This window comes from Equus przewalskii, chromosome 19 (genome assembly GCF_037783145.1).
Source record: "Equus przewalskii isolate Varuska chromosome 19, EquPr2, whole genome shotgun sequence".
Taxonomy (NCBI): Eukaryota; Metazoa; Chordata; class Mammalia; order Perissodactyla; family Equidae; genus Equus; species Equus przewalskii.
Genome location: NC_091849.1, coordinates 46,217,237 through 46,232,812, shown reverse-complemented (window position 1 = coordinate 46,232,812; position 15,576 = coordinate 46,217,237). Strand labels below are relative to the sequence as shown.

Here is a 15,576-nt window from a genome sequence, read left to right as displayed (position 1 = left end):
GGTATAAGGAAATCCTTACACAGTATTACATTCCTTTTAACATTACTAAATCAGATCAGTAAGTGACAGATAGCCACAAAATTAACCTTAATCAAAGTTTAGAAAGCAAAGATTTTAATCTCACAAAGAATAATTACTTAAGAATTGGTACAAAACAAAAAAATTACCACGCACATGTGATTAATGCCTCCTCCCAAAATAATAAATCTTAAAAGCAAATAGAAAATCCATCTAAAGAGCAAACAAGTTGGAAAATTCAATTAAATATTTCTCATTCAGATTTTTATTCCCATTATTAACTTTCAGAAAACATCACAAATTAGTTTTAAGCACCATTCAAGCCAAATAAAAAAATTCCCACATAAATATTTGTCATAAAGTTTTATAGAACTCACCAGAAAAATCCTTCAATAATCTACTGGATACATAAGTAAAAGACCAACGTGTAACACACAGTTAAAATTTGTTAAAAATCTTTTAGGAGAAAACAGTTACCCAAATACATGAACAATGTGTAACGTACAATTTTTAGGTGATAAACATTTAAATTTATTTTTAAACCACATTAAGATAGTCATTTCAATTCATATTACTTGCTCTGTTTAGCTCAACATTCTCCCCCTTTCCCAAAATGTTTCAAGAAATAATTAGGAAGACATGCTTTGAAATTAGACCAATGCAAGCTTGATCTTGCCTTCTCCACACAGTCTCTGACCTTGGGTAAGTAACACTCTCTGATTTCAATTTATGAATCTAAGAACTATGTTTTACCCTACAATGCTACTGTGGGGATTAAATGCTCAATAAAATGCCTAGCAATGTAAGCATTCCTTAAATGCTAAAATCAGCAAAATATCCGCTAAAAAGAAATCTTAAGCTTACCAAAAAGTGGGAAGTTGCTAGAAAAAAATTTTGCTCGCTTTCGAAGTAGACTTTAAAAACATAATGAAGTTATACAGACAACCACAAGAACCTACAAGAATAATCAGAATCATGAAAAAAATCTGAATCATTTTAATTTCTCCATGTTTCTAAGCATCCACCAAAAATAAATGCATGCACACAAAAAACAAGAACCTAAATTCTTATCACCAAAGAAATGTTAAATTTAAATTACCAAAAAACTTTATCTGGCCAGAGTTGAGAGCAGGGGACTATGTTTTACTCATCTTTGTACTCCTAAATCCCATCACAGTATCTGACATATAGTATACACTCAACAGCTATTTGTAGCACTGAAATGAAAAATATCATATTACCTAAAATCTTAAATTCTTATTTCAACACAAATATAAACATACACAACACTCAGTAAATATTTGAGTGGCTGCTACTGGAAGGCACTTCTTCTAGGCACTTGGATATATCTAAGAAAAAAACCAAAGCTCTCTGCACTCCTGGAGTTTATATTCTAACAGGTGAGACAGAAATAAACATAGTATATAAGGAAATTATGAAGTAAATTACACTGTGGACAGGATGGATTAAAAAAAAAAATAGGGCAGGATAACGAGGATCGAGAATGCCCATTATCTGTAACCCAAAGGACACCTCTCAGAGAAAGAGTTAGGAATTTTATTTACAGTGGTTAAGAATACAAGCACTGGAATAGCACTGCCTGGGTTCAGTAGTAATTACTACTTCTGTGCTTGTTTGCTATTTGTAAAATGAGAAAAATAACAGTACCCAAAAATGTACAGATCTGTACTGAGAAGTAAACGAGATAATACCTGTAAAGCGCTTAAAACTCCGCCTGAAACAGAGGTACCTAATAATGTTCACTAAAAGTTCATACCCATCACAAAATACTGCAATCTCCCACACTAGTGATTAAGAATCTAAGGGCATGGATCTTGCCTAATTTGTATTTTGAGTGCTTTTGTCTGTGCTGATATATACAAAGACCTCAAGAAACATCTGTCAAATTTAAACCCAAGTATTTACTGATGATAGAATTATAATTACTATCATTCTGGGAAAAAACAATTAGCGTGGGATATGACTGATTAAAAAGAACTAGAAATGTTAGAATGTGGGAAAGAAGTCACATAATACCTGTTTAACACTCCTTCAGAACTTTTCTCAGATCATAAAACCCTCACTGAAAATTCACTAAAAGATACAGACCCTTTACTCAGAACAAACCCACCACAAAGGTCCATGCAAAATTTTATGTTTAACATTGACAATCTGCTGAAATGTTCTCTCCATGTCATATTGGAGAACTTACATCTCCAATTATTATTTCTGTTTTCCTTTTGAGTTCTTGACCAAGAGCATTCAATTATTTGTGAAATATCCCTCTTAAATCTTATCTCTGAAGTTAAGCAACATAAACTGAAAAAACAGCTTTCTAATTACTAAGGCCAAGTTATAGGTTCAAGTAACAACCCAAATGTCGTTCAAAAGCTTCAAATTCTCTTAATACATTGGTAGGCCAAGTGCCAAAAACCACATTTTATTTAGAAAACAGAATGAAATAAACTTCAGATCTATTCCATGCAACCCACTAAACTGAGCATTTTTTCCATGAAAAAATATACTTAAGTTATTCAATTAGAATAAATTATCATTAATTAAATATCTAATACAGAATTAACCAGATAAGGCCAAAATGGTTTATCTATCAGTGACAAACCCTAAAACAGCACAATGCCTTATATAATAATTTACAACTGCATAATACTTTAAAAATATTTTCACATATACTCACATTAGATTCACAACAAACCTATACGGTTTACATTCTAAAACTGCACTATTCAGCTGGTCACCACAAACCACAGGTGACAACTGAACACTTGAATTGTGGCTAGTCCAAACTAAGATGTTATGTAAAAGCAAAATACACAGTAGATTTCAAAGAAGGAAAAAAAATGCAAACTATCTCAATAACTTTTTATTCTGAATATGTTGAAACGACGTATTTTCCTTAACCCAACATATCCAAAATATTAAAATTAATTTCCCGTTCTTTTTTATTTTTTAAAGCTACTAGAAAATTTTAAATTATGTATGTAATTTATTAATTTAGTATGCCTCAAAGAACATATGTATACTTGCTTCACAACATCCATTTAAAAATGGTATAATTTTACAGTTCAACCAACATTGTTTAAATTATTTTAAACTTTTTTAAGCACACTAAGCCTTTATGCCTAATTTAACATGATAAATTGTAGATTCATACAGAAATGTCTCTCGTCTGCAAAATAGGTAATTTTCCCTTTATTTACTAGGCACATGTAACACACATGGAGTAGGCAATCAGCAGACTCAACTGACAAGATGCTTAATAGCCCAGATACTGATTCTCTACTAAAGGGACTTAAGGGCCTCAATGAGTCATAAAGAAAGGATTAAACAGTTTATTTCGAAAAAGAAAGTTAGACCTCATCCACCAACTTGAAAGAGTAACTCCAATAGGCAACTCTCTGTCAGCCTGTTTTATATATTTCAATATATTTAAGTTTGGTATTATTTATTAGACTGGCCCCTCTCCCCAATTACTCCAAAGTAAAGTATTATTAAATCATAAGCTTAGTAGACACATAGCAGGCTCTCAAATGTATGCTAGTTTTCAAGGGTGTTAAATTTTTTAAAGAGAATAAAATAAGTGACGCAGTCTCTGGCATCAATAAGCTCAGGGCAAGTAAGGTCATTACATATGAAATGAGAATAACAAAGGAGTATTTATTTAGGCTTTAAACTATGAGGTTCTAATTATAAGTTCAACTGGGTTTTATAGAATATAAAAAATATAGGAAATTTTTGTGAGAAAGAGTTACCTTGAGATTTAAAATATAGCCTTTACATTTCCATTTGACATTCATGCTGAACTCTCAAGTGATTTATTTTCATCTTTTAAGGTCTTTTTTTTTTTTTAAGATTTTATTTTCCCTTTTTCTCCCCAAAGCCCCCCCGGTACATAACTGTATGTATTTTTAGTTGTGGTTCCTTCCACTTGTGGCATGCGGGATGCCCCCTCAGCATGGCTTGACAAGCGGTGCCACGTTCGCGCCCAGGATCCGAACCGGCAAAACCCTGGGCTGCCAAAGCGGAGCGCGCGAACTTAACCACTCAGCCACGGGACCGGTCCCATAAGGTCATTTTTTTAACTGCTTCATAAAATGTGTTTGATAAGAATGGTCTAACTAGTAGTAAATAAAAATGGAGTCTTCATCTTATATAACGTGTGCACACGCGCACACACACGTCACACACACGCTTCAGAAGAGCAAAATACTCACTCGAGTGCAACCTGCTGCAACAGAGCAGGAATTGTAACTAAAGTCTAATATAAAACTTTGATATTAGGACCCATTTCTAAATAAATTGAAAGTTGTTTCTAAACAAAGAATGAGAAAAAAATGCAGAAGAATATACATTTGAAAGATATATACTTTACTTTACCCAACACTATATGTTCTCAATTTTACAAGTATCTGAACTTCTACACTTATAATCCAAAACAAACAATTTGGCACTTATTACAATCATCATGATAAATACTCTAAGAATGACACTCGTACAGTTAATAAGGTCAGTCTGGATGTTAGGTAAATTCCTGGCCTCCTCAGCACTGGAGCACTGACAGACACTAAGAAGGTTAAGACAGTCTTCATATTTCAGGTAAAAGGGTCTTAAAGATATCAGTTCAAACGGAGGCATACTTCACTCTAAAGACTCAGTGCCAGGAGTAGAGAAAAAAATATTTTGGCTCTTGCCAAATACTCATTCACTATGTCACTGTCAAATTAATCAGAGATGAACAAATCCTATTTGCCTTCCAAAGCAGGAATCTATATCCTGATATTCCTTATGCCTCTACTATTACATTTTACCATTTCTGACATTGGAACACAACCTCTTAATGTACAACATTCCCTCTCTTGTTTGGATTTCTAATAATTCACATGTTAAGTTTTATTCTCACATGTTAAGTCATATTTCTATCACAACACTGTAAGCCATCCCAACACATTCATGACACTCATCAGCAACTGGAGGGAGACAGAGGCTGAAGCATTTATATCAGAATCTCCAGGGGGCTGGCCCCATGGCCAAGTTCACGTGCTCCACTTTGGCAGCCCAGGGTTTGCCAGTTCAGATCCTGGGCAGGGACCTACACACCGTTCATCAAGCCATGCTGTGGTGGCATCCCATATAGAAGAACTAGAACGACCCACAACTAGGATATACAACTCCATACTGGGGATTTGGGGAGGAGGCAAAAAAAAGAGGAAGACCGGCAATGGATGTTAGCTCAGGGCCAATCTTCCTCAGCAAAAAAGAAAGAAAGAAAGAACGACTCTCCAGGGGTTGTGGGAAATTTTTTAAAAATCCAGATGATTCTAATAATATGCCCAACCCCTACCACTGCTGTAAACCACGTGAAGCACCAAAACATATTTGTCCTAATTCCCTTAGTGCCTAACACGGTATTAATCACATTCCTCACATTAAGGCAAACACTTCTTGATTAATCAATCTCTCATATAAAGCTCCTTTCCCTGATGATGCGACCTTGTGATAGAACCTCTCTCTTAATGTTGATGGTAACTGTTTGTCACTGTCACCATACTTAAAGTATTTCCCTACTAGAAACTCCTAGTGATCAGATGCCACACAGTCACTCTCTTGGAATTACCTGGCCACTGAATCATCAAAAAGAACCTAAGCTCAGTGGCACAAAATAGATACTGGAATTCAGGATCTCATGTTAGTCATCTCTATTTTTAAATTAGTTGAGAAACAATGGGATCATGATGGGAAGTTTAATAAAGTATACGAAATTTGAAAGATTATAAAATGCAAGTCTACTGGAGGCACTGGAAAGGAAGGATATGGTATAAAGAGGCTCTAGGAAAGACAAGAGTCCATAACACTGCCATATCTGACATCAGATCAACATCTTAGGCTAGATATCAATTTAGAATAATGAATTTTTAAAAACCGGAGTTTCTTCTTAGAGCAAAAGCTCCTTTAAGTGAAAATAACTAGAAAATATGCTTTCGGGTGAATGAAAGCAGTCAGTAAGAAAGGAGAACATCCAGGCACCTGAGACCTTCAGAAACTAACAAAAACCAAAACAAAACAAAAAAGAGGTAATGTCAAATTTAGTCCAAAGGAGGAAACACTTAGGAGCCCAGAAGGAAAATGGCTTCCTCACTTGGAGCTAAAACCAAGGTTAGGACTGAAAAATTAAAGTACTATAGCACAGTCTCAGGTCAGAAAAGCCCTAGTAAGATTATGAAGAGAATTCTACCTGCTGAATAGTGGTAATAAACGACCCTGTGAACTCGTCTGAACATCCATCTAACATAAACCTAAAAGAATGCTGTGGGGGAGCATGAGGGAGGATTGAAAAGGATAGACTCTACAAAAAAAATTCCAAGAAAACTTTTTCTTAATAACTAGCTTAACACTACTTCAGTGAAACCAAGGGACCAACAATTAGAAGTACGTTCAAATTTCTTATGCCTTACTTGCCCATTCATTATTATATTGGCAGTTATGACTACTTAACACTGTTAAGGATTGTGTGCTTGTTTCTGAAACAAAAGGGTATACGGAAACTTCGTAATCTGCTTTGCATTGGGTCTCAAAGCAGAGGAACTCAGGTGAAAAAGAGCAGCAAAGCAGCAGCAGACACATCAAATCCTTGAGACCAAAAAAACAAAGGGAGTGCTAGACTGTGACCAGGGAATATCCTCAAGCATTTAGATAGAGGATCTAATTTCACCCCAGTTATTCAGGACCACTTATATCACAGTTATAGACCCAGCTACTAATGCAGACTGTAGTCCCAAGACAGAAAATAAGTACAAAGGATCTATATCTTAGAAGCCCAACATCTTCTCAATTTTACCGCTTAGCTCATCCTCAACAATTTCAATAACCAAGCTCATTTTCTGTTCCTGGGAACAAACATCTACCTCGTATCTCTCATGAGAAATCTGAACCCTGTCTGGTTGTTTACCTGTAGCTAGGTCCTCAAGGCCTACTGCCAAACGCCCTCTCTTTTCACCCAAGACGCCAGTCTGAACCTCTACCTAGCGCCTGCTACCAACCACCATGCCACTCCCACACCAAGCTGGCCTGCTCCATCTACCTATCTACACACTGCCTTTTGCTACACATATGCCTATGGTGAAAAGCTGACCGTAGGCATATGTGGACCTTTATCCAAATTTCTCAGACCAGTGTTCTGGTCTCTCCCCGCATCTAGAAAGACCTAAATCCTGTTGGAGGTCAATCTGTCTAGTAGTTGAATTTCAAATACTACAACTAAGTGAGTCACAGCTCCCTCATAATGATTTCCCAATTTACCTAAATTTCAATCACATCATACTAGGCTTTCTTCTTTCTTTTCTGAAGACAAACTCTGAAAACTTTCAGATTTTTCACAACTGGTTTCACCAGTCCACCTAGGAAGCAGATCTGCAGCTATGTCCTATTCTTATCCAAACCAAGATTCATTACACTTCTTTCTCTATCTTCCAGCCCTCGACACAATACCATTGCTTCATAGACATTAAAAAATTAAACATTTATCATACGTAAAGTACATTTAATAGCAGAGGATATTCCATGACAAATGAGGGAAGAAAAAAATCATAGATTCAAATTATGTACAAAATAAAAATTTAGAGGTTATTTTGAACAGCAATATGGAATGAACCAACAGCATTTCATATTTATAACTTTTTTATCTTACATGCCTTAAAATCTAGAGAATATTAAGTGAATATGATATAATTTTACTGTGTAAATCCCACATTTAGAGAGATACATGTCAAACTTCAGGCTAGTTTCTATAGAAAAACATAAAATAATATGATGTAAATTTTCACCCTTAATGTAATTTTATGGAATTATAACTATTAAAAGTTTGAAACACTTAGAAAAATCTGATCAAGAGTACTTACTAATTAAGGAATACAACTGATTATTAGATTTGCTAGTGATCCAAATTTGAAAGAAAATTTCCTAATATTCCTCTTTCACACTCTGGATTAGTTTAATTGAAGTAAATCCTGAGATTGAAAGGTGAGCCATTAGCAGACAATTTCTATTTGCCACTACTTATCTGTATGAACCAAGATTTTCTCCAAAGAGTGCAATAAAGAAAAACAAAGAAATAAATCACTCTATTACAAAAGTGCATATATCTATAAACCACCTGCATAACTCTGTCCATTAAAACTGCCTCATAATTTAAACATGTTGACTTGTTACATATGTGAGCTTATAAAAAAAATAAACTGGGGCCGGCCCCATGGCCTGGTGGCTGTGCTCAGTGCACTTCGCTTTGGCAGCCCGGGTTCACAGGTTCAGGTCCCAGATGCAGACCTACACCACTGTCAGTCATGCTGTGGCAGTGACCCACATATAAAAAAACAGAGGAAGACTGGCAACGATATTAGCTCAAGGCTAATCTTCCTCAAGCAAAAAAAGAGGAAGACTAGCAACAGATGTCAGTTCAGGGTTACTCTTTCTCAGCAAAAAATAAATAAAAAGTTCACAACTTTATCTAAAATTAAGAGAAATTCAGGCCTTAAAATCCACTTACTTGTTCAAAAATGAAAATTCACATATAGTAACACTTTGTGCCATTCACTTTCTAATTCTGCTCCGAAATACAGATGTATTTTTAGAATAAGAAAAATAAGTATTGCCTTTCTATCTCTCTAAAGATCTCCCCAAAGTCTTTCACACAGAATGCTTCAAATGATAAGCATTCTTCCACATTTAACAAATGCAGAAACTAAAAACAGTGCTTTAGTTTAACATAAAATTCAAGTAAGTCTATACTAGTACTCATTCCTCTTAGGTTTTCCTAAACTATTAAACTTACTACCAATAATGGACTTTCTTACAGTATATCCAATATTGAAAAAAAAAGTCCATTCCGACATAATTTTTGTAAGGATACACTACATAATAGTCAATTTCTGCACTAGTACCAAATCACCTCATCCCACTGGTCCTTTAACAGAAATTGCTGCTTCTAACAAAGGTCAAAAATTGAGAATTGTTTTTTCAAGTTGGTGGAAGAATTAGGGAAATCCTTTGAAAATGAAAATAACAGCAACTGGCATGGCACTGTTCTAAGCACTTTACGAGTATTAACTCAGTCAATCCTCCTAACATCCTATGAGGTTGATATTTTTATCCCATTTATAGACTAAGAAACTGAAGCAAAGAGAGGTTAAGTAAGTTGCTCAGTCATAACAGTGAGCAGGTGCAGGAGCCAGAATTTGGCCTTAAGCTGTGCTAGTCCACAGTCCATGCTCTTCACTCTCCAGCTGTACCACCTAAAAGTAGGAACCATCACTTAATAGATAGCCAAGATATTTCAAACAAAGAAGTTAAAGATTTTTCATTTTATCACAAACCTGATGAAATATCATGTAAATATTTTAAGCTATCATCTTAAATCACAAGAAATAAAAACTGCTGATAACAAAACCAAGCAAATGAGGGGCCGGCCCGGTGGCGCAGCGGTTAAGTTCGCACGTTCCGCTTCTCAGCGGCCCGGGGTTCGCTGGTTCGGATTCCGGGTGCGGACATGGCACTGCTTGGCAGCCATGCTGTGGTAGGTGTCCCACGTATAAACTAGAGGAAGATGGGCACGGATGTTAGCTCAGAGCCAGGCTTCCTCAGCAAAAAGAGGAGGACTGGCAGTAGTTAGCTCAGGGCTAATCTTCCTCCAAAAAAAAAAAAACCAAGCAAATGAGATTTATATTGAGGAAACTCCCTTAAGTGATCACTTTTTTGATAATTTTAAAGTAAACTATCACATGACCAATAAATTTAAAATATACATTTATATGGAAATGTCTGACAGATACCTTTCAAAAATTAACTACAAATGCCCCCAAGGAATCAACCTTCAAAACACACTCTGGGTAGTCAAATTGAGAAGATGCAAACATCACACTTTACCAAAATAATCTGGCAACTCACCTAACCAGAACACAGCAAAGAAGTCACTAAGAAAAGGCCTCTGGACAATTAACATAGGTACTCCAATGTCCAAGTATTGATACTCATGTACTTTTCTCAAGAAAAGATTTCACACACTTAGTAAGGGTCTTATCCTTCCCTTATGCAGAATTACAAATCTGAATATGATTTCCACACTTGCACAAAAATCAGAGAAGAGAGGCTAACGGGAGACACTGATCCCAGTGACACGCACATCCAACAGCAAAGCAGAAAAATATTTAAATAACTTCGAAATGCAAGGAATCTGATCGACAGTCCTATACACAATCCAACAGATCCTCAAGGCATCACAGTAACTGACGGTCACAAATGATGACCCTGGGTCATCAAGGAGTTTAATTACATTCTGCATCCTATTTAACACAGAAAGGAACTGCATATTTAATTTTAGTACAGTTTTCATCCAAAGTGATTAAAGTGTTGTTACAATCTGATACTTAAAGGAATAAACTGTCAATTACCCAGTAAGCTCAACTAATCAATTAGAAAGGAATTCATTCCAAAATTCCAAATAGCAAAGGTTTTACTGTTTCTGAGTTTAAGAGCACTTTGTCTACAAAGTGTTACCTGAAAGCAAGAGGGAGATGAAGGAACATAAAAGTAGAAAGTCTAAGAAAAAACAGAGGAGCTGGGCGAATGTCTATAAACACTAGCTTAAAGCATTTCTCACAAAACAATGTGTGGGCAGAAGGTGCCACATCAGCAGTACTCTGTATTTGTCCTGCTTCTAAATCATTTGCTAGTTTCATGAATTATTAATTTCGGTTAATAGTTTGTTGATACGAAGCAGTACCAACTTCTCAACTGCAAAAAGTGATAGCGTCCTCCTGCAAAAATTAGGATTACTTCGTACAAAACTCTACAAAACCAAAATCGGAATTACTCTTACAGAACATGCTTACGCCTTACGGTGGCACAAATGTATGCTTTATGGTGGCACATATTTGATTTTTTGAAAAAAAAAGTTCTGTTTTAAATTGCTTTTAATTTTTGAACGATACAGGGGGGAGAGAGCCTAGCCGACACCGCACTTTGTTACCAAAAGAATTGTTACATTCCTCAAGAAAACTCCCTTTCAAAACAGGCTGCAACACATTCTTTCTCTAGCTCCAAACAAAACTTTAAAGCACTTAGTAAATAACATATAAGGCCTTGTACTTTTCCCTCCTCTAGCAAGGAAGTCTGACTCCAAACAGGAAACCGCTTCTCAAAGGGTTCAACCCTGAAATCCTATCAAACCCCAACCCGGCGCTCGGGAAGAGATTTCATATCCAAGTGCCAACACACTTGCCTAGGTAGAAACAGGGTAAACACTCAAGCTTCCCCGTCCGCGAAGCATCTCTTGCAAATTTAAGCAGGCGGGGGAAATTGCGTTTTCTAACAAAAACGAACTTTTTAAAAGGCCAACCTATACAAAGCCCCACAGAAGATAAAGAAGTTGAAAGTGCTACTTTGTCAAGTTTTTGATCGCCCTCCCCCACCGCCCAGGAACGGGGAGGGAAGGAAGGGGCTGGAGTAGAGAGGGAAGCTCCAGGCCGAGTTTCGCTGGGGCAGGGGCGAGGAGGGGTGCCCGGGCGCCCCTGAACGCCTTCCCGCACCTTCCCCGGGAGCAGGAAAAGAGGCTGGGGGGGCGGGGAGCGGAGAGGAGGCACCCGCACGCCCTCAGACTCACCGCTCCGCCAGGAGAGAAGGTGGACGGCTGCGCGGGGAGGGCGGCGGGGCCGCAGGGGCTGAGCCGCGGGCCGTCCCTGCGGAGCCCGGGAAGGGGAGCCGCCTCCCCGCAGCGGGCGGGCCGGCCGGGCGGCGGGAAGCGCCCCCCGTGTCTTACCCATGCTGGGGGCTCCCGCGGGGAGAAGCCCGGGCTCTCCTCCGGCTGCTCGCGCGGCCGCTGTGGCGGCAGGAAGGGGGCCCTGCGCGCCGCTCGTGCCCGTCCGGAGCTCAGGCGGAGCGAGGAGGCGCCGCCATCCGCCCGCGGCGCTCCGCACAGTCCCGTCGGCGCAGCCCCTGAGGAAGAGGCGGCGGCGGCGGCAGCTCCTCCGCCGAAGCCGCGGCGGCGGGAGGGCCGTCTCCCGCCCGCCTGGAGGGCGACTTTCCCACCCCTGGTCGCTCCCGCGGGGGGTGGGACCTGCCGGTCCGTCCCGGCCGCTGGCTCCAACCCGAAACGCCGACCGAGCCCGGGAACCCGCCCCTCGCCGCTCCCCCGGCACCCGCCGTTCTAGAACGCGACGCCAGAGACTGACGGGGAGACTCGGACAGAGGCCGGGAAGGTGCCGGGAGTCGGGCTGGCGAGGAGGCAAATCTCGCGAGAATCTCTCGTTCTCCCTGCCCCGCCCCCGCTGCGTTCCGGCTCACCACCCGGCCCCCCCGCTGGTGCCAGGTGCGGTGACGTCACGGCCGGGGGTCGCGCGCCGCCCGCGTCCAGGTGCGGCGAGCGGATGGGGGAGGAATGCGGCGGAGCTGTGGCTAGTCTTCCGCCCTGTCGTTCGCAACAGCTAGCCCGGGTGTTGTGTATGGTTTGTCGCCTCAGATGTGTACAAAGAGTTTTTGCTGATAGGCAAAGTGAGCCTGGGTTGCGCCGCTTTCCGCAGCGGCGATGCGGTGTTGCTTTTTGCAGAGCAAAGCGGCGGCGAGAGAAGGCGAGCCCGCTTGCTCTTGACCTTCAGAGGCCCAGCTGTTAGCGGGACCCCGCCGTTTACGTTGCAAAGTTCTTTACGAATCAGAAGCATTTCTTCGTGGGAAAAAAACCCTAGACACAAAATAAATCCTGTTTTACAGGAATAAATTACTGGGTTCCTTCAGTCTCTCTCCGCTGAAGACAACTTTCTAAATCCCTTTTCTCCTTCGAAAATAATTTCTTGCCTGATCGCGGGGAGAAATAGTCATGATCTGAAATATTGCCAGGCATTTTTTCTAGCCTCAATTTGAAGAAGGGCAGAGGTTTATTTAATCAAACATGAGCCTTTCTTAGAGTTAGAAGCCAGTATAATTAATTCAGCCAGTTTTTTTCCCCCTCTTATGTAAGTAGACCCAATTCCCGCACAGATGTGTGTGAGAGCAATATCTGTTGAACGCCAACTACTGTGCCTGGTGCTTTTAAAGAAGTCGTGTCATTTAATTCTCACAATCATCCAACAGTAAAGCCGCCTTGCCCTTTGGAATCAGGCAAACCTGAGTTTCTGAAACTCAGCACAGCCGTGTACTTTTTGTGGGACCTTGAATACGTTAACGAACCTCACGGGACTTCAGTTTCTTGCTTCTGTTGAAAGAAATCTTTAAAATGCAAAGCACAGTGTCTGGTACTTAGTAGTAACCTTGTAAATATCCATTCTCACTATCTCCTGCAGGCCTGCGTTTGCGGCCTTTTAGTTCTTTTATTACTTCTAAAAAGATTGCCCGTGGTACTTTTATAGCAAGAATTGTCAGTCACAATCAGAGGCCAAAAGGAAGAAAAGAAAAAAATTTAATATGCATACCTAAACAAGATGTACATGTTGGCTGTGTTGTATTGAAACCATGGAACACATTGTGCCTTTTTTCAAACAACAAATATTTATTGTGTTAAGTTCATTGTCCCCTACCAAGCAGATTTTTTTAAAAAAGAAGAAAAACAAAACTCAAGTACTGTACAGCCCTTATCCTCAAAGATTTTGCATTCTAACTAGGAAGTGAGACGTGAACACATAGTTTATTAATAGAATGTGGTAGTGAGGATGAAATGCCTGAAAATTTAAAGGAAAATAAATGGCTATGAGTAAGGCAAGCTTCAGGGGGAAGGTATAAATTGAGCTAAAGCTTGGAGGAAGGCAATAATTTCAGCCTGGAGGAGCCCTAAAAGTAAGAAGTAGAAGTGGATAGGCCAACAGAATATTCCTGAGCCTTAAAGGAATCTGCGGGGCTCCAGCACCCCATAAGAAAGTAAACCATTTAAAATTTGAAAGAATGAGGCTGGTGCGAGAAGAAGAGGATTCGTGAAAGGAAACAAAGAAATAATATATTGGAAGGGAACTAAATTCCTATTTTCTCTAGGATCCTAGACATTTCGAGAAGAAAGGGCAATGAATAAAACTGAAAGAGGTTAAGGAAAACAAACAGAAGGCGGACAAAAGACCACTGGATTTGATGATATAGTTACCTTTGGAACTATAATTTCAGAATATGTATAACAATATGTAATGTGTAACTATATATGTATCTATATATTTATTCAGAATATATGTGTAACAGAAAAGTTAAAGGTTTCAGTGACTAAATGAATGATAAGGAAGTGGAGGCCACTGGGAGATAAGGTGACCATATTTTCTTAACCTGAAGTCAGGTCACATGATCTGATAACAAGATAAAATATTTACAATCAGTTCTATCCTAGAAATCCCAGGATCTGTATTATTTCCATAATAAACCACATATTTTAGAAGTTTGAAAGTTAAAATAAGCAAAATCACTTTGCAGATTCAGAGGGCAATATCCCATTGAGGTAATGTTGAGATTCTGGATCCTAGAAGAAGTTGAAAGGATCAGGGAATAGGACCCATAGGAAAGGTGGAGAAAACTGAAGTTAGAGCTAAGAAGTTTCACCCTCCCAAGGGAGTGCTGTCTTCCAAAGGCAAAGCCACAGGAAATCTCAATAGAAGAACGAAATCTAGAAATTGACTTTTTCAATTTAGAAAATTGAATGTAAAACTGCATTCTAAACTTTCAAATACTAAGCAATTGTTAGTTAACTACTCCATGGAGCTCTTTTCGTCTTGTAATTCTCACCTCCCCAACTTTAACAGGCTTTCAAAGTATGGCACTATATTTTACACATTTTTGTATAACTAGCTCTTTAACTGAAAACATTGCTTTCCTCAGCAATAAATCTTACTTGGATGATAGAAAATATGGTGAGAAGATAATCTCATACTTATATTTTGTCTTAACCTCAAATTCCTTTCAGCTAAAAACAAATTATCTTCTCTTTTTACCTTAATTTCCTTACTATCCCGTAATGAATTAGGTTTTCTCTATCCGTCTGGCCTCACCCTCCTTTGCATTCCCAGACAAATGGACTAACACCACTCTGACCACTCACTTTCTTTGTTTCCTGCTGAGTACTGAGCACGTCGATCTGGGATCAAAGAGAATATTACAATCTCTGTGAGAATGACACACTTCCAGACCAACCTAATTCATGCTAAATTGACATCATTTCTTCTTAATGTTTTCTTAGGAATTTATCAGACAACATCCATACTGAAAAAATCATCTGCCTTTTTTCCTTCTGGTAAACTCCTCCAACCAGCGAGATTATTCTGAAGAAAATTAAATATTAATTCGACTGTGTTATTTTTAACCCACTCATTTAGCTCAAATCTTTTAGGCAACTAATTATTTTTGTTTCTTTATTCTCAGTTCCACAGTACCAAATTTCCTGGCTGGTTTTCTTACAGTTATCTTGTTTTGCTTTGGCTAGTTTACTGCATACTTAAGCACAAATTACGTCAATGTATAACCTGAGTTTTAAAAATCGTTCTTTAGAAAAAATCGCAGGAAATAATAATCTCAAACACATGCCTACACTGT

The 15,576-nt window shown here is 38.9% G+C and overlaps 1 protein-coding gene across 1 annotated transcript in view; it reads right to left on the bottom strand.

The window, feature by feature from the left end:
* CD2AP (CD2 associated protein) overlaps positions 1-12,504 on the bottom strand; it is a 130,098-nt gene extending 117,594 nt beyond the window's left edge. The window contains exon 1 of the mRNA XM_008523644.2: positions 11,843-12,504. Coding sequence (XP_008521866.1) covers positions 11,843-11,846 — 4 coding nt within the window. The 5' untranslated portion in view covers positions 11,847-12,504. The remainder of the gene's footprint in view (positions 1-11,842) is intronic.
* Between the last annotated feature and the right edge of the window lie 3,072 nt (positions 12,505-15,576).